The 17,303-nt window shown below is 36.5% G+C and overlaps 5 protein-coding genes across 7 annotated transcripts in view; 1 reads left to right on the top strand and 4 right to left on the bottom strand.

Moving 5' to 3' along the window:
• Nucleotides 1-684: 684 nt before the first annotated feature.
• PPP1R15 (Protein phosphatase 1 regulatory subunit 15) lies at nt 685-5,114 on the bottom strand. The gene is made up of 4 exons (XM_018021720.2): nt 4,753-5,114; nt 4,337-4,398; nt 2,760-4,260; nt 685-2,685 (listed from the first exon to the last, which is right to left on the bottom strand). The coding sequence occupies exons 3-4, from the start codon at nt 4,236-4,238 to the stop codon at nt 2,476-2,478; spliced, it is 1,689 nt and encodes a 562-aa protein (XP_017877209.1). The 5' UTR covers nt 4,239-4,260; nt 4,337-4,398; nt 4,753-5,114; the 3' UTR covers nt 685-2,475.
• Nucleotides 5,115-5,546: 432 nt separating this feature from the next.
• Nucleotides 5,547-8,490, bottom strand: LOC108623288 (sorting and assembly machinery component 50 homolog). The gene is made up of 8 exons (XM_018021691.2): nt 8,267-8,490; nt 7,939-8,016; nt 7,804-7,872; nt 7,510-7,728; nt 7,151-7,365; nt 6,700-7,078; nt 6,324-6,618; nt 5,547-5,917 (listed from the first exon to the last, which is right to left on the bottom strand). Exons 1-8 carry the CDS (start codon nt 8,285-8,287, stop codon nt 5,733-5,735), a joined length of 1,461 nt encoding a protein of 486 aa, XP_017877180.1. The 5' UTR covers nt 8,288-8,490; the 3' UTR covers nt 5,547-5,732.
• A 140-nt stretch (nt 8,491-8,630) lies between these two features.
• On the bottom strand, nt 8,631-13,771 carry LOC108623305 (anoctamin 1). 3 transcript variants are annotated; one of them, XM_026812130.1, is made up of 11 exons: nt 13,467-13,771; nt 12,743-13,116; nt 12,551-12,676; nt 12,010-12,489; nt 11,537-11,930; nt 11,236-11,468; nt 10,965-11,162; nt 10,458-10,890; nt 10,028-10,233; nt 9,679-9,966; nt 8,631-9,606 (listed from the first exon to the last, which is right to left on the bottom strand). In XM_026812130.1, exons 2-11 carry the CDS (start codon nt 13,058-13,060, stop codon nt 9,298-9,300), a joined length of 2,985 nt encoding a protein of 994 aa, XP_026667931.1. In that variant the 5' UTR covers nt 13,061-13,116; nt 13,467-13,771; the 3' UTR covers nt 8,631-9,297. The 3 variants fall into 3 exon arrangements, with proteins under 3 accessions (XP_026667931.1, XP_026667932.1, XP_017877213.1); XM_026812131.1 differs by having other exon boundaries at nt 12,743-13,089; XM_018021724.2 differs by having other exon boundaries at nt 12,743-12,957.
• A 92-nt stretch (nt 13,772-13,863) lies between these two features.
• LOC108623306 (prenylated Rab acceptor protein 1) lies at nt 13,864-15,415 on the bottom strand. Its single transcript, XM_018021725.2, has 4 exons — nt 15,159-15,415; nt 14,765-14,998; nt 14,493-14,692; nt 13,864-14,206 (listed from the first exon to the last, which is right to left on the bottom strand). The coding sequence occupies exons 1-4, from the start codon at nt 15,239-15,241 to the stop codon at nt 14,100-14,102; spliced, it is 624 nt and encodes a 207-aa protein (XP_017877214.1). The 5' UTR covers nt 15,242-15,415; the 3' UTR covers nt 13,864-14,099.
• Nucleotides 15,416-15,522: 107 nt separating this feature from the next.
• Nucleotides 15,523-17,303, top strand: part of LOC108623311 (wee1-like protein kinase 2) — a 5,296-nt gene continuing 3,515 nt past the window's right edge. Inside the window, exons 1-3 of the mRNA XM_018021735.2 lie at nt 15,523-15,603; nt 16,227-16,374; nt 16,462-16,771. Coding sequence (XP_017877224.1) covers nt 16,474-16,771 — 298 coding nt within the window. The 5' untranslated portion in view covers nt 15,523-15,603; nt 16,227-16,374; nt 16,462-16,473. The remainder of the gene's footprint in view (nt 15,604-16,226; nt 16,375-16,461; nt 16,772-17,303) is intronic.

Raw genomic sequence — 17,303 nt, 5'->3', positions numbered from 1 at the left:
CATCGTGATCGCTCGTTAGAACCAAAACGGTGTTGAAAGAATGTTGTTCTCGGTGGACAATAATTAAGGAAGAGGACCGGTAATTCGCAAATGAACTGACACGCGATCATGTAACGCGCCCTTGGCATGATTCAAATTGTTATTACACTCATTGTTAGACGACGAGAAACTTCTCGAGTCATTCTTGATACGAAAATTAATACATGTTCGACTGAAATGCGCGAGACCTGATTTTCAATTTAATCAAATTCAATAGAGGCTTATATATGTTAATTGGGACCGAGGGTACTTTAGTCCAAGAAAAATAAGTCTGAGATCAACACTTCTAGCTTTGAACCGCTCTAATAGGGTTAAATTTCATCAAAGGGGAGAATGTAATAAGTCATCCTTATGTACAATTTCATACTCTACAACTTTTATTGGAAACTTTTTTCGATATCTATAACCGTTTTCGACTTATGCGCAAAAAACATCCCCGAGGGGTGGTTTTCTGAACGATCCCCCGGTGCAAAAACTTTTTAGCTTTGCACGTTTGTTCCTAAGGTTTAGACATAGCATACGTAAAAAATTCGGCCACTCGGTTAAAAGTGTCGATTTCAGATCTATTTTTCCTGGACTACTTGCTTCTGTCGATGGAATAACATCGTGTTTCTAGTGAAAGTAACTTTTACTAAACGGATGTTGTAAATTTCTTTACGTTATGACTCTCATCAAATGCGTTTATTCAATCGAATATATACATATATTTATACACTCTGTTTACATACATGTCGCGTTAGATTCTAGAGCGAAAATATTATCCTAGCTTTCCTTAAATTAAAAATTCTGTAGACACGTGCGGCTACGGCTTTTACTCTTAACTGTTTCACTAATGAAAATAATTATTAAGCTATTAACAGCGAAAACTGTTAAATAAATGGAAAGCGAAGCAGATTACACACTAATTATTTTACTGCGTCACATAAACCATCGCTTGTGCACATACACGAAAATTAATTGCAAATCACATGGCAAGCTAGGCAGGTAGAAGCCTCTCCCCTAATTTACACCTCATGGTTCGTTTTTGTGCATAACGAAATTTATAAATTATTAAACTATATGCGAGCTGATAATGTAAAAGAAAATTATTGAATATACTGAAACGTAAATGAAATATTTATCAACTAAAACTATTTCTATTTATCATATATACGTTAATTACAGTTGCAATTAAAATCTTTAATCCTATCAATACGCGACGTTTGATTCGTTATCCGTACGTATGTACAACAATTAAAACTTATCTTTCAACGCGATACATAATCGAACTGATATACTTATATTTTTCGAGAATTATAATAACTAGAATAGAATACAGCAACAGTCGTGTGTTAATTAGAAATTTTGTGATAAGAAATCTCAAACACTACTATCTAAAATTATTTCTCCCAAATGCTAGACACTATTTCAGTCTAAGATTATCTATCAGAAGATCCGAAATATTCTCGTATAAAAGTGTTCGCGGCTTTGATGAGAAACCATAATTTCTGTAATGTGTATGTACTAGTAAATATATGTTGTGTCGTTGTGCAATAAAAATAGGTAGACATTGTTTATACACAGTTTATATACATAGACTTGTTGAAAATAGTGTTATTGCGGACTATTTTATTCGTACGTCGCTAGAAAACTGAACACTATATTTATACATTAGTTCGTTATACAAATTGTCTACTTATTTATATTTGCTACCGTTTAATCTGTAGAGACAGAAGAAATTCTTATGTCTCTATGATTTAACCACTTGCCTCCGATACTTATGATTCATGTAGAACGATCACACAGAAGAAGACATGACGCACATTAAAAAGGAGAAACCTGAATAATTAGTAACCACCGATAAATCTTTCTTAGTGTAACTATGATTGTTCAATGACTAGTATACAAATCTATTAAACAATTATTTTTGTAACTTAGACAGGTACGTTTTAATTTAACTGAAAAAATATATATATGTATTTATATATGAGTTACCTGATGTTAGTTACCTATAGTTCTTCCAAACGTTTATGGAAAAGGGAAAGTCTTCTTTCCATATTTACAGTGCTACTCTGTACGAATAAAATTAGGCAATATAAAATTTCTATCTTTAAATATTTTGTTGATAATACATCTTAAAGAACGGATCACCTAATTTAATTCAAAAGAACACTACGAGAGATAAAAGACTAGGAAACGACGTGTAGTGTTTAGATTTTGAGTGGAAACGAGCGTATAATTTATACCGATCATATTATTGTAATGAAATAAGCAAATAATTTATTTGCGCCACTAATGTACAAATTGTATTTTAATGCAACATAGTACACTATTAATTCACAGCCTATTTTGTCATTCTGGAAGTATTATTATACACGTTTTCTCTTATGATCATGCATCATTTCTTCTCCTATTTCGTGTGATTCGTTTACCTTAAAGGAACGGTGAATATGAATTTTACTCGTTCGCCGCGAATCGTTCTTGCCAAATATGATTTCTGTGCTGGGAAGTTAATATCGGATTAAGAACACGTTCTATACAATTTATGCGGCCTCGGAAACGCTCTCTGTCTCTAGCCATCTCCTCCCATGGACCCTTACGAGCCGCACGATAAGCATAATCCCACTGTACCATTACGTGAACCACAGGATTCAAGTCAAACTTCACCTAGAATAATAAATCTCATTTCTTACTACCACGAAATCGTGATAAGCAGGTTTGATCGTTAAATTGTTCCTTACTTTTGCAACCGGAGATACGCATCCTCGGTCTTTACAAGTTTCCTCATCATCGCTCGACTCTGTATCGCTCTCCACGCTGTCCTCAAGATCACTGTCGTAAGTTACTTCAGAGCCAGTCTCGAATACTATGCAATAACTGTCTTCTGAATCGATAGAACTCTCCGACATCAGACGCGATCGAAACGCATTCTTACATAAATTATTTTTGTTCTCGATGAAATCGAAGTCGCAGTAATTCGTTCGTTCGGTGCATTCGGGTATACTTTCCATATTTCCGGAATACTTTGTTGCCTGCTCGCAGTTTTTACGCGTCTTCGACTTCTGAATTTTCGGTTTCACATCGTCTAATGAGAAAATGTATGCTACAGAGCTGACAGACTCTTCTACAACATATTGCAAAGTATCCGCCGCGTTCTCGTTGAAATTAAAGCAATCCTCCGATTCTGTGGTTTCCATTGTGTCGTAAATATCGAAGTCTTGCCAGCATCTCAGTTCCGTTTCTATGTCAGCGGCTATGTCGTGTTTGGTACGTTCCTTTCTGTGCCTCGTTTGACTAACTCCGGAACGTCTAAGTTGCGACTTCCCTCGCCCTCGACCTCTGCCCTTTGCCACGGCGTTCAGTCTTCTTCGCTGCTTCGGCGAGCCGTTTGATCGTTTCGATATTGTGTCCGATTCCATAGAATCTGTCCTGCAAGTTCGATCACCGCCGAAAACTTTTTGTATCATATTTGTGATCATATTTGAGACTGAAGCTTGTTCAATTGTCTGCATATTTGAATCGGATGTCGAAACGGTTTGCAAAGTTTTATTATCTGCACTGCTATTAGGAAATAGTTCGTTACAAGTGCTTTTACTATTACAATATTCCTCAGTAGATTCTATGCTTGGATTCTCCTCTACTCTTAGCTCAGGACAGACGAGTTCAAAAGATTCTTCTTCATATGTTTTAAGCACATTTTCATTTGGTAATAAATAAATATGGTCGGACTTAATAATATTTTTCTCTATAGATTCCATTTTATCATCAGATCCTTCTGCAGCTTCATAGTTATTAATATACTCAGAGCTAAGATTTAAGCCACTTTTCATACCCTTATTAAGATTTCTACTTAAGCAAGGTTGTTTCTCATTAAACATATTGTTATGAATGCTCTCGACGATGTTTAATGATTCTTTAATGTGAATGAACATATTCTCATTGCCCAATGGCTCTAATTTAGTTGTCAAATTTGTTAAAATGTCTTGTGGAATGTGACCGTCATTGTTTACGATCGTTACGGACAATGGATGATTAATCCTAGCTATGAATGAAGGAACTTTCGTGAACTGTTCCCAAACTACGTTCAAAGCATTGAAAACGCCGTGAAACATGCTTTCTTTCTTTGGGCCCGGCATGGTTCCCTTTCTACTCAATGTCCCATCCAAGGAACACATTTTCTCCATTGTTGTTTCTCCGAATAAACTCTGGGTGGGACGCATGACTAACAAGGAAGTGAATATACTGAAAAATAATAAGTATTAAGTTAGAAAACATATATAAATTTAACAGATCATCAAAATTGCATTTAATTTCTTACTTTTATTCAACAGGCTGGTACTCTGCAGAAATCTCTCTTCGATCTCATAAATCTTCTTTCAGCTGTAAAATCGAATTCGAAATATTATAATTAACGCACATTTGCATCTTGACTTGTATGTCAATTTCATAATTCCTTTGTTAAATATTCAAGCAATCGTGAAATAATTTCCAAGAATATCTCTATGAATCAATATGATGTTTACAGTTTAGACGCGAACATGTCTCAGATTTATCGCGGACATTCCAGACGATAATTGACGATCGAGATTACTAAATAATTATGTATCCAAGCTGAAAGCTGCATTTAAATTTAAAAATCATGACGGCATCGTTCTTATTTGATATCGACCGCGATAATACGACAATTCTAAGTGATACTATGATGCTCATTTTCTTTTATTCTAATATACGTACAACAGAGATAGCCACCACAGCCGTGACAGCCCTGATCACGTAGGATACTTTGTACGCAATATGACAAAGGATTCTTCGCTTTGTCAGACTTCTTGTATTTTCTCAATGGTTTCCCGGCAATGGTTGTCACTTCAGGCACAATAACACGCTTTGATTCCTCAATAACTCCAAAGGATTCCATTGTAAAATAACACGTTATATCAGCATACATTTTAACGATACATTTAAGCAGCCATTTTCAACGTAATTGTGCCTCATGGCTCATGGCATGGCTCGCCGTAGTCGCCGTCAGGTCAGTGCTGCCACGCTTCGGAGAAAAGAAGTCAGAACGGAGTGGGGTTGAAAGCAAAGTTATTTAAATATTTATCAGAAACATGAGTTAGTTTGCGTGATTCTATTAGAATTATCTTTTGAAAATATCATTAGTAGTAAATATCATTAGAAAGTATCATTAATAACAATAGTCATGATGCACGAAGAATTATTTCACGAAGTGAGTTTATAATATTTCGAAAAATCTACATCGTATTACGAAACAATGAATACTGCTGGACTACAGTATTTATTATTCGTTCAGTATTATTAATTAATGAAAAGTAGTTCCGTTTGAATAATTATTAGCGCAGATAAGCAATATTATTTTCATGTTAGACATGCAACATATACATATAGTTAATGAATTGATTCATGCTCTGACGAAACGCTTTACATTCCCGAGGTAATTTTTTTCTCGCGAAATCTGACGCAAACTTCCAACTAAATTAACTAATTTGAAAGCTTGTAATAGTCCGAGATTAAATCTATGGCATCATTTATTGAAAACCTTTCTTACCCTCGTTAATTATGTATGTTCAACGGCATTAAACTGTACGTTCGTAAGAATAACAAATTTATAATCGTAATTTATTTTACATTAAATGCGCACATAAAAATAATACAAGGTACATAATTTACTACCCCAAAAAAAAAACAGGAATTATTTATAAGTACTGCAACCCGATACCGAACTGGAACTGTTGTAGTACGTCTCTCTGGAGGAATAACAACGGCATAATTAAGTTTAATTCGACTCTAGCTATGTTCCCGAGTTTCATCGCGATACCTCCGCCAACCGCGCAACGAACGTTCTCCGTAAAAATTTTCATGTTTTCCTTGTAGTCATTCGCTGGAAAGAATAAAAAATATATATTAAATTATCCTATTAAAGCTACTTGTGAATTCGTCGACTCGCGCTAGTGAGCACTGAATGCGAACTTTCCCGGTGCCAAGCGTTCGATTGATGTTCTCTCTCCCAGTGCAGTGCAATTGTTGTACTCGGCTATATTGTAATTTCTACTCACATAACTTCTATTCACTAGTGTATTTTTCTACAATTTTAGATGTTATCTTGAAATTATAGGAGAATAAGCCAGTGAATAAAAATTAGGACATTTACCTTATTAGTATATAACTTTTGTACCGCATTCACCGAACAAAATTAGAATTGGTCGTACTGGTGCATTGAAGCTGCACCAGCATCGAGTCAGTGTGCATCTGCCGAATTCACTATTAATAAACGAAGGATATCGTACCAAATTTAAAGCTAAAATTCGTTACGTTTCCGCCGTTGATAAAGCCATGTAGCTTGAACAGATCACCGAACCCATTACGACCTGGTCTGAATGGCAGTGGTGTGTACAAATGAAGCGCGACCGCCCAATACGCATCGCCGCCCAAAGAAGTGCCCTCGTGGTGAGGCCCGCAGCCTCTCATATCGAACCCTCTGAGATTCAGTGGCCCGCCCAAGAAGAATCGATCAGCGATATTTATTTTCATGTCGTTAGTAATCCCGCGAAGTAATCCAGATTGGAAACCCAGCTGGAAGGTCTAACGAAATTTCTATAATCAGACAAATTGTAGATGAATCATTTAAAAGTGTGATTCGATTTCGAATCGAGAGATACTTGCAAGGCATTCGTGCGGAGTCCAATTGGTTTGCATCGTCAGCTCGTTTTTCACGAACCCCATATCTCCGCCGAGACCGGCCACTTCCGTCGAGAACTGTATCAGGCTTCCCATGGTGGGGAATATTAACGAGTCTCTTTTATCTATCGAACATATGTGTCGCAACGCGGACTTCAAATTTGGACCACATTGTTCCCGAACGAGAAATGATGCTTGCTTCGCGCAGATTATATCCCTGTACGTCGCTTCGTATTGTAAATTGTGCTTCAATATACCCGTCCCGTCCGGATTCAGCGCGAAGTCTAATAAGAAACCTTTGTCGCATTGATTAAAACCAGACCATGGAAATCTATTCGACGTGTTAAACACGCTGGCAGTTAATCTGCAAGGAATAAATCCTGTATTAAATTGCAATAAGTAATTGAGATGATCGAAGTAGCACAATCATCCGTACACTGTATGTAGCCAATTATCTACAAATGGTTTGACAGCAGATACACTTATGTTAGTCGAACTTTTTGAACCATAAGAATATTCCATCTGAAGCCGTTCTCCTCTTCCAAATAAATTAGGTGCTCTCGCTTGAACTATCACTGAACCTTCATTGTTTCCAACCATAGTACTAATTCCACCGGTTAGCCGCCTCATCTCGCGCACGGTAAAAGTCACCTGGAAAATAAATCGTTGCTTGAGGCTTTCTCATAAAAGTATCATACATTTATTTAAACAGGTAGCTTATGAACGAACTGAGCAGAATTAAATCTGAGAAATTACTTATTTTTGTTGTATTAGTGTGTAATTATATAGACCCACTTCAACGCCTTCTGGGGTGGCATGAGGACCTTGGCTGGTATCAATGAAAATTCCAACATTCCCAAAACATCCTAAACCTTGCAGCTTTTCTCTAACTTTGTAGGCACGCAATATAACATCGTAAAAGTCTTGTGCTTTAAAAAGCTCCGTTACTTGAGCTTTCACTATGTCATCCTTTGTCCTTATAAGCCCATCTACGTGTATCTTATCAACTCTTGCCTAGTTCATAAAGGAGTTAAATAGAATTTGATAAATGAAGCTTTCTTTCCTTATGTACATATTAAGAGCACGTACCCTTACTGAATGAAGATCAATGGGCTTTTCTTTTGTTTTCTCAAAAAAATTTGTCTTTTTATATGAAGACTGGAAACGACAATCAGTTTTACTGTAAATTTCTATATAACTTAAAAAAAAAAATGATATACTTACAGGATCATCCTTTTTTAAATTTTGTCTTTCATTAGTTTCGTTCGAAGTCTCATTAATATTTCTAAACATATTCGATTCCTGTAACAACAAACACGTGAAACGTATACGTGAAAATGATTTAACTGTACGCAAAATTGCAAGAATGTAATAAATGCACGATGACAACTCGTGAAATAAGAGTAGCGATGCGCGAACTAAATAGAATATATAATAAAACCGGTGAATTCTAAATAATAGCGGAATTATTATTAGAAATTATCTCATGATGCAAATGAACAGTGGTAATTTTAGGAGGTTATACTCTGATCTTCTAATAATAAGTGCTTACCTTTGCGTGAACAGTTCCCATTTCGTTTTACAAGAATAATTTTCGTATTTTCTTTTAAGCAGTCACATTAAAATATTCCGCTGAATTTAGCCCAGGCTTTGTTTTTTAACGCTTGACAAAAAAAGATAATGAAAATTTTTTTAAATCAAATGTTCGGAATGACTGAGTATGAGGAGTGCGGCATTTCCTAACAACACCGGTCGTACGATATCGCCCTCTGTAATAATTGTGACCCATCCGCAGTTATTCAAAGTTTATTTCAAAACTTTATTTCCATAAATTGTATACTCCATAACAATTGCATATAAATATATGTATAAAGGATAATGTATCATCAGTTCCATAAAAATATTACATACATACGTGTTCGCGTTGTATTTGTATTTTATATATGTATATGGCAGCTGAACAAGTGTTTAAAAATGTGTTTCTTATAAAAAGTAGAGAATAGTGTTTTGCATCCATTCTGGAGGTAGATTTGGACTGTACTGTGGTAAGACATGGCCGAATTAAAAATATAATTACGATTAATTAGTCCGCAAATTCTGTAAGTCGAGTTGAATAATAGACATATTACAATTATTAAAGGAACTTTAAAAAGAGGAAGACTTGATAACATTAGACTCTAAAGTATATAATACAATAACAATAGATGTATTAATTGAATAAATTAATTGCAATATCAGATATCGTCGTAAATATCATCGTAAAAGATAAGAAATACGAAATTTATGCTCAGATCTTTAACATAAGTTTGATATAAGTTATGCGAGAAACATATGTCCACATACTTTACAAGATAAGTATTATTTATAATGAGATTCCTCCTTTCCGCCCTGTTTAAATAATATTAGTCATGAAGAGTGACTACTGTACATACATACATGTCTCTCGTGCTTTCATCTCGCTATTAATATTAGGTTATAGATCTTGCAATTAATGTCAAGTAAATAGGCAGACGTAAACGTTAAGATCACACGATCAAACGTTAATCACAGTGATAACTCCAAACATTGAATTTTCATCCAGGATCATACTGCTGCGGAACCTACGCGTGAATGCGTGTTTGGTGACACAGGGCTCCCATGAACTTCTAAATCGAAATCGGTATTAGATAAACTGCTCCTCATCACTCTATTCCACCGATTCGCGTTTTCATTCAACGTTACAATGTGTCGATGCATCTCGTCGTCGGTGGATCTTTCGAAAGCTCGAAGCGCTTCTCGTTGAATAATAATTTCATTAGTGATGTACGCTTCGCGACGAATTTTATCTCGTAGCTTCGGATTCATGTCCGGGATGCACCAATGCACGAGTATCATCACGAGGGCGACGACGTTCTGAAGTAATTACGAATTTTTTAATCAACTATTGTTTTGTTGGAATTTAATAAGGCGGAAATATGTCGATACCTCGAATACGACGATGAAAGCCAGTCTTGCTGCGAGCACATGCCAAAACATAATTGAGTACTGATATTTATTTGGCGAATCAGGTGGTTCCCTGTAATCTGGGTATTTACATATGTCAACTCGTTCATCGGGTGGCACGATGAATGGTTCGGTACCATTCTTCAGATCACTTGTATTAAACTTGGAAAGAGAGTGATCTAAAAATCCTTCTAAGGAATAATTGTCGGACACGGCTAGTCGATACACTAATCTTGGTATAAAATTCGAAGTAAAAGCTATGATGAATGCCTGAAGAAAATTTGATTATAAGTTCACTGAAAACGGATAGGAATTTTTTCTAATTACTTACATTGGTTATAACGGAAAACTTGGAGATGGAATCGAGGATACGGTACCATATTCCTATATCTATCACACGTTGTCCTACTGGCCTCCTATACATTTTTAATAATTTTTTCGCATCTAATCGCATTTCGAAAACGTTATTCAACAGCGCGAAAAATGGCGCTAATGGAAATGCAGCGACAAATATAGTAACAAATCCATATTGCAGCACTGTAACAATATTAAAAGTTGTCAGGATCTAGCATATCAGTAACATTTATAAAATAGCAGAAAATGACGCGAAATCATGCAGATTGGAAAACTCTAACGAAAATGCGGCACGGCTTCCCGTTGACCAATTGCTTTGAAATTTGATACCAATCATTTGTTTGCCAAATGGCACAATTTAGGGGGCAGCAAACACAAACGTGATCCGTCTTTTGAAAAATAATTACCCATTTCTAAGTATTCGGGGAACAAACTTCTTGGGCCCCATTCGACTAGTTTATAATCTTTGATCCACTGGAGGTACTTCCGCGTATTGACTTTCTTGTGCCCGTCTTGATCCTTAGTCATCCCGACGTGAACTTTCAATGTGTTTAACCATTTGTAAAACAGAGGAAACAACATTTCTAGTATCGTGTTCATCGCTTGTTTGCCAATCATAATTATGCTCAGCTGTATGCACAATTCCATGAGGCAACCGCCTGGTCCGCATTCCTCTTGCCGATATTCGAAGAAACGTTTGTAATTGCCTGGGTAACCAACGAATTTCCCTTTAAAAAATGCTATGTAAAATATGGAAGCGTAGTAGTTAACAAATTCGAGCAGGTATATCTTTAATGTTAAGCTATCATCAAATTCAGTTTGAGTTCGAAGGAGTTCAACCTGCAAAAACAAAAATGCGTTACAGGGAAGAGAGAAAAGAGAATATTAAAAAAGTCATGTTATTACTGAAGTACCTCCGTCAGGTATTCGGCTAGCCAAACGTAAACCCAATTGAATATTATAATACAGCAGAGATTAATACTAGCTGCAGTGGCTGTTGTGAACAGTATTGCATAGCTTGTTATCATAGGATGTCCATAAACACTCAGGGCGGTTAAGACAGACATTCTATATAAAACTACACCTAGCACTGCAGCCATCGCTATTGCTATCTACGAAACCAATTACAGATAAGGAGATAGCTTCTTGCAGGAAGAATTTCTACATCTAAATATCAATTAATACCAGAAGCAAGACTACAGAGAAACTGAGAATCGTCGCGGGTACTCTCATCTTCCAAAATGGAACTTTCGGCTCTTCCGTGTTCGTGATAATATTGAGCGATTTCTTTTTTATGTGCGCCAAACGCGCTAAGTACTGGGGTCGAGGGTGTTCCTCTTGAGCATCTAAACCAGTCAAGTCCCATTTGTGAGTTATCTCTGCCGAGTAGCGTTTCCACAATTCCAAGAACAAAGTAGCTGAAATCAAAATCGAATGTTAAACACATATCTCTTAAATCTTCACAGCATTCGTGAATGATACATACCCCATAAGGACATAAATATAGAGAAGAACACGGTAGATGGATTATCGAATAGATATGTGATCCTTGCGTGTAAACAGGTTTGTTTCAAGTCCCAATATCCGCAGAAGTGATCGCACAAGGGACACATTTTTATGGTACCGTTACGATTACAGATATCTTCGCTTGGCTCATTGGAATATAAAGTCGCGCAACTGTATATGAAGCACAGAAGGCCGACGATGCTAGCGGGTATCAACATGTGCGTATAGAATCCGAGCCAAGCAAAATAGAGCCCGATCTTTACTCCGAAATACTCCTTGATGTAATCTAACGGTTGATAGTGAAGACATTTGCTTAAACTTGCCCATTCCTTATAAAGAATATACCTCATGGACTCCGGTGCTTTTAAATCTCCCTAAAAAATTAAAGGGAAAGGACATTTAACACATTCCCACATGAACTGAACGCACTTTGGGAAAAGATATATAACTTACATCGTGAAGCGGATACGCGGCCACGTACGCTTTTTCTGATATCAATCTATCTATTCCGAATGCAAAATCGTCAGCTTTACTTTCGGAGAATCTCGTTCTATCAAGAATAAATTGTACAATTCTGGCACGTGTCGCAGCAGTAAAGAAGTTCGGCGAGTCCAAATCGAATAAGTATTCCTTATCGCGGCTATAAACGGCCGTGAAATTGTGTTTCAATATCGGAAATATCGTTTGATCCACGTAATATTTGTTCATAATTCTTTTGAATAGAGTGTTCACTTCTTCAATCAATGTATTGCTACGATTGTCAGAAATCTTGATGCCTGGTAATTCTTTCATTGGTAATCGAAGTTTCAATATTTCCGCATAGCGTCTTAGCACTTCTCGGGGCGCGTGTATCTTTATGAAATGCAAACCATTCGGTTCTGATGGTTCGTATTCCAAATTCAAACCTTCTTTCTCCAAATTCTTCTCAAATACCTAAAGATGATAGGATATACGTAGAAGAGTGAATATCGGTCAGTTTTGTAAGTATACTTACACGTCTGAATTCGCTGCAGCGGAACGTCTGTGCTTCTGTATTGTATTCGTCCCAAACGAGTACAAAATCAATTGTACGAATTTCATCTCGAAAGTACAAACTGAACGCAGTTCCACCTTTTGAAACCTTTTTAGAGGAAAACATTCAATCACGATTCCAGTATAACTTTTATAATAGTTCATAAATGCTTACCGATCTGGAGCCGCTTCTACTGTTCCTCAAATCTGTACAGCTACCGTCGAGATACGTTTCATTGGTATCATTGTTAAGACTCGACAGATCTTCGCTACGTGATTGTCGAACATCTTTCATGGACATTCCACTGTGTACGCTGTTTAAGCTGTTCATGCTTCCAGCATCATTCAGTAAAATATTGGGCACACTCTGATATAATGTTTGTGCGGATCCTATATTTAAACCACTTTGTATAGACCGGTACAGGCTCGTCGCTGAGCTATTAGTTCTAGATTTTTGTCTCCATGGTACAGAAACTTCATCATCCTCTTCCATTTTTAATTGTACCAATCAGTACTCAAACCCTACTTATTCCAATCAAAGAACGTGTACTACATGCAAGCCAAATGAACAAAAATTTATTTAAAATAAAAACGATACTACGACGAAACAAGGACAGTATAAAAAATAAATGCGGACGCAGATAAGTATGTAAATCAAAACGTTGCTTGCACAATTATTAAAAGCACAGTAAATGGGAAAAATTTATACAAAGTGGCATACACTACTTCGGTTCTAGACTATAAATAACAATCGCCGCGGCAAACAAATTCCAACGAAATAAAATGATACAGCAAAAACATCTTATCGTTAATTTTCGCTCGAAGCTAATCATTGGCTTTGATTACTTTTTTTGTGTGGAAGGCAATGACGGACAGGTTAAATATAAAAATGTTCTTACACGATTTTTTATGATGTCTTCATCGAGAATGCTTAATTCCGGATGTTGTGCGGAAATTAACACATAACTAAACTGATATGTAATTCCATCGTACGTGTCCTTTTATCTCTGACACTCTGTGTATTATATATATTGTATTCTCGAATTTATTCATTCAATTAATGTTTCTTTTGCAAAGATCGCGTTCTACAACCGTACGTACGTAAATTCGTTTCATCGCATTAAATTAGATAAATATAAAACGAACACAAATAAAGATGAGAGATAAAGATGTAACATGCTTTTGTGAGTCATATTGGTCATATTTATTATACGCATGCACACAATGTAGGCAGTGTAATGAACACAATAATGCGTGCTAGGCGGTCACGCGGCCGATATAAATGAACACACGACATACTTGTTAGATACTTTAATCGTTTTATGATAGCCGTGTAGATTTATTACAATCTATTTTATAAAAATGTTCTTCGGTTTGATCATATAAATTCCTGCAGGTCAATAACATATATATTATATAAGAAATTTTATCTTACAACTGTTAATTGTTCTAGGCGTGAATTTATATAAATACATAACATTGTTCATACATCGTATAAAGTTTCTTATCATATACATTCACTATAATACAAATCATATTTCCTGCATGACTAAGGAATTAAGTTCGTCTTCCCCTGGACATAATACAGAATCAATATTGTAGAATGCTGCGTGTAAAGTTATCAAAAAACAAGATGCACCTGAAACAAAGAATTGTGTTGAAATCTAGTATTAGTACTAGATGATAGATAGATATTAAGGATGTATTGGCTATACCCAAAAGTTTGGCTAATCCCAAAAGTTTATGCACTTTAGAAACGCATTTTTTAAAAAGAAATCAGACGTCGGAAGAATAATGCTAATAATAAATAGCTACGTGCTAAAAAGTATAGAAAGAAATATCCAATTAATAGGAAATGCGTTTATTTAAGGTACATAAACTTTTGGGATTGACTGTATAGCCAATACATCCTTAATGTCGCTTACCGAGAACCCAGAAAAGAGCTGCACCAGCACCAACTAAATAAAAGATTGGTAAGGAACAGATGCCGACTAAACTGTAAACTTGAGCCAATGTCAGTTTGTGATTAAATATCATGAGCTCTTGTCTGGCATTTAGCTGAGAAACTTTATAGCAAATTCCTAAAGATACGCCAACGGTGAGCAACAGCAGGGGCGAAGTGACCCTAAATGTTAGACGATTATCTTTAACTGAGTATTATATTGTAAGAAGAAATAAATTTATTAGGAAATCTTACAAGCAGTAGATAACTAATCCAATGAACACGAATAGGTAATTGCTTTGGAAATATTCAATATTTTTCATGATCCTTTTAGTCAGTCTTGGTAAGCTAGGTGGAGGCCTTATGTTACTTGTATTAAGAAATAAAGACCAGGGCCTGACGTTGGCCTTTCTGTGTTCGATCCATTCCTGAGCTTGTGGATATCCTATATTGTTAAGTGGAAGCTGTGGTATTTGCAGAAATTCTAGCCTAGATAACAAATACGTATGGATTCAGAATTCATCTATGTATTGGATGATATGTTTACAATCAAATCTGTCGAAGACTATCAACAGGATGTCAGTGTCAACGTGACATTCTTTCTATGCTTTAATTAACAATTGTTTGATATCCTGTACTCAATGATTACCCAGATGTGACAGATTTTTGTTTCTGCGCCGGAATTTGCATATCGCCCGCTTCTTCCGTGACCTCGATTTGCACGGCTGTCATTCTCGTTTTCTCCGAACCTCGAACCTTTCGGAAATGATCACGTTTGACAAAAAGACAACTATCTCCACTGTGTTTTACTCTGTTCCTTCTTTACGTGGAGCCTTGCATCCCCACCTCGTTTTAGAAAATACTCGTCGTAGGCACTAAATTCCCATCATATCACGCATCGAACTACTATGTAACCCCTACTACCAGCGATACAGTCACACCAACACATGTGTCGGAACGCGTGCATGTGCATACAAACGCTACAGGTTGCAGCTGCTCGATAAAAATTCTTTCACCGCTGGCTGGACTTCTTTCAAGAAAACAGCTCTTTGTCTGAGTTGGATAAAGGACGCGAAAGATTTTCCTTTTTTTACGTGAGTTTTCGAAGTTTTCATTTTAACATACGATGCAGAAAAAATATTTACTGGTTGCATCTAGGTAATACGTTCACGCAGCATGCTAACTTTCGTTTACTAATAATTAATTTTCAAGCTTCTTAACTTTTCGCTTTCTTCTTTGTTGGGGAAATCGGATTACGTATTGGTTTGTCTAGATCTCTCCCGAAACGATTTCAAAGAGGAAGTGAAACACGATCGCGTTTATAACAAATGCTCATGTTTGTTTAATAGTATTCTAACGAAATCGAAACTTTGTACGATGTTTTATGTAAACATTCGTAGTTCCATAAACATTTATATTTTGTTATCTCGTCACATGTTTGGGACCCATTTATCAACTTTATTTTATGTATGCTCCAGTACGATATTTAATAAATTTAGAACATGTGATCTTTGCCGTACGGTCATATGATAGAATTCCCGAACGGTGAATGAGATTACCGAGGCAGAGGTGAAAGTTGCCTCAGTATTCGTTAATCGTCGCCTATTTTAAGCGTCCTTACTAAACTTTCGGAGTAAGCATACTTAACAAAGTGTGACAGAAAGTTTTTAGAATTCTCCTCGAGAAATGGTCTCACCCTCCTCGAAAATGTGTGCAGATGACGCTATCATTGTGTGTGATCGTGGCCAATACGAGGACACGTTATTTCGAACTGAACAGCATTTTGCTTTTAAAGAGGCCTGTGATTCGTCGAAGTTGATTTCCCGAGGAGACTCGGTGCCACCCGCCATAACGAACGTAGCGTGGTAAGCCCGATTGTTTGAATCAACGTTGATCAACGTGTTTAGACTTCAGCCGGCGAAGTTCACCAATTAATATTTGTTGCCGTTTAGCGTAAACTGTGCATGAGTGACAGTTGCATGAGAGGAGACTTATGCCGACGGTTTGAAGATATGGAGGTCGCGCAAAAGCTGCATTTCGACGCATGCGACATTCAGGACGAGGAGCTGAACATCAGCTGTCGGACGAACAGCTCCGGCTGCGATGTTGATGATATTTTAGACTCATCCGGGGAAGATCTGGGATGTTCACCCACGCTGCAGCCGAGGAAATTGTTCGCAAACATGATGGACTGTAGTGACAGTGACAATAATCAATCTATGCTGATTAATAATAATAAGACGCCCATGGGCAACTTTACAGGTTAGTCGGATTCCTCAGTCTTTTTACGCTCTTTCAAGCAGTTTTACGAGTGCAACATATTGTTAAGGGTAACCATCGTTGTGATACACGTTTCAATTGCACACACTTTTACGTGGACAGCTTTAAATTTGTCTTCAAGCTGATCGCGATTTCTATCGATACTATGTGCTGCGTTTTCAGTTGTACGGCGCTTTCTGTCTTCAACCTGGTTTTTGTATTAATTTTCATCGCGTTCAAGCCGAATTGCTACCTCTGTTTGTTTTGATTATATCATTGAATGGGTGCGCTTATTAAAAACTGCTAATGCGTTGCTTTTTTATTTGTAAACATGTTTGCTTCGTGGATTTTGTGTGCTTATGCATGGTGTGGAAGAATTGACATTGCTTTTGGACAATTAATTTACATCATGCACACAAGTATTAATATAGAATAGTAATAAATCTACGATTAATGTACGTATGATTATATTAGAAGAGTGTATCATTCTGATGTCGCATAATGGACATTTTGTATATATTATGTATTTTGTAAA

The sequence above is a fragment of the Ceratina calcarata genome, unplaced genomic scaffold (assembly GCF_001652005.2).
Source record: "Ceratina calcarata isolate Rehan_Ccalc_2016 unplaced genomic scaffold, ASM165200v1 scaffold26.2, whole genome shotgun sequence".
NCBI classification, from domain to species: Eukaryota; Metazoa; Arthropoda; class Insecta; order Hymenoptera; family Apidae; genus Ceratina; species Ceratina calcarata.
Note: the sequence above shows the minus strand (reverse complement) of the source record. Positions and strands in the feature narration are given on the sequence as shown.

Excerpts from the sequence above, each read along its gene's own strand:
- LOC108623288 (XM_018021691.2), bottom strand. The coding sequence starts at position 8,287 with ATGGGAACTGTTCACGCAAAG. Across the intron at positions 7,873-7,938 it reads ATTTAAAAAAGGATGATCCT|TCTTCATATAAAAAGACAAA; the intron begins GTAAGTATATCA and ends TGTCGTTTCCAG. Across the intron at positions 7,079-7,150 it reads GATAATTGGCTACATACAGT|ATTAACTGCCAGCGTGTTTA; the intron begins GTACGGATGATT and ends TATTCCTTGCAG.
- LOC108623306 (XM_018021725.2), bottom strand. The coding sequence starts at position 15,241 with ATGACAGCCGTGCAAATCGAGGTCACGGAAGAAGCGGGCGATATGCAA. Across the intron at positions 14,999-15,158 it reads CAAAAATCTGTCACATCTGG|GCTAGAATTTCTGCAAATAC; the intron begins GTAATCATTGAG and ends TTTGTTATCTAG. Across the intron at positions 14,693-14,764 it reads GGATTAGTTATCTACTGCTT|GGTCACTTCGCCCCTGCTGT; the intron begins GTAAGATTTCCT and ends TCTAACATTTAG.
- PPP1R15 (XM_018021720.2), bottom strand. The coding sequence starts at position 4,238 with ATGCGTCCCACCCAGAGTTTATTCGGAGAAACAACAATGGAGAAAATG. Across the intron at positions 2,686-2,759 it reads GCGTATCTCCGGTTGCAAAA|GTGAAGTTTGACTTGAATCC; the intron begins GTAAGGAACAAT and ends TTATTATTCTAG.
- LOC108623305 (XM_026812130.1), bottom strand. The coding sequence starts at position 13,060 with ATGGAAGAGGATGATGAAGTTTCTGTACCATGGAGACAAAAATCTAGA. Across the intron at positions 12,677-12,742 it reads GTAGAAGCGGCTCCAGATCG|GTTTCAAAAGGTGGAACTGC; the intron begins GTAAGCATTTAT and ends TCCTCTAAAAAG. Across the intron at positions 12,490-12,550 it reads GCTGCAGCGAATTCAGACGT|GTATTTGAGAAGAATTTGGA; the intron begins GTAAGTATACTT and ends TATCATCTTTAG.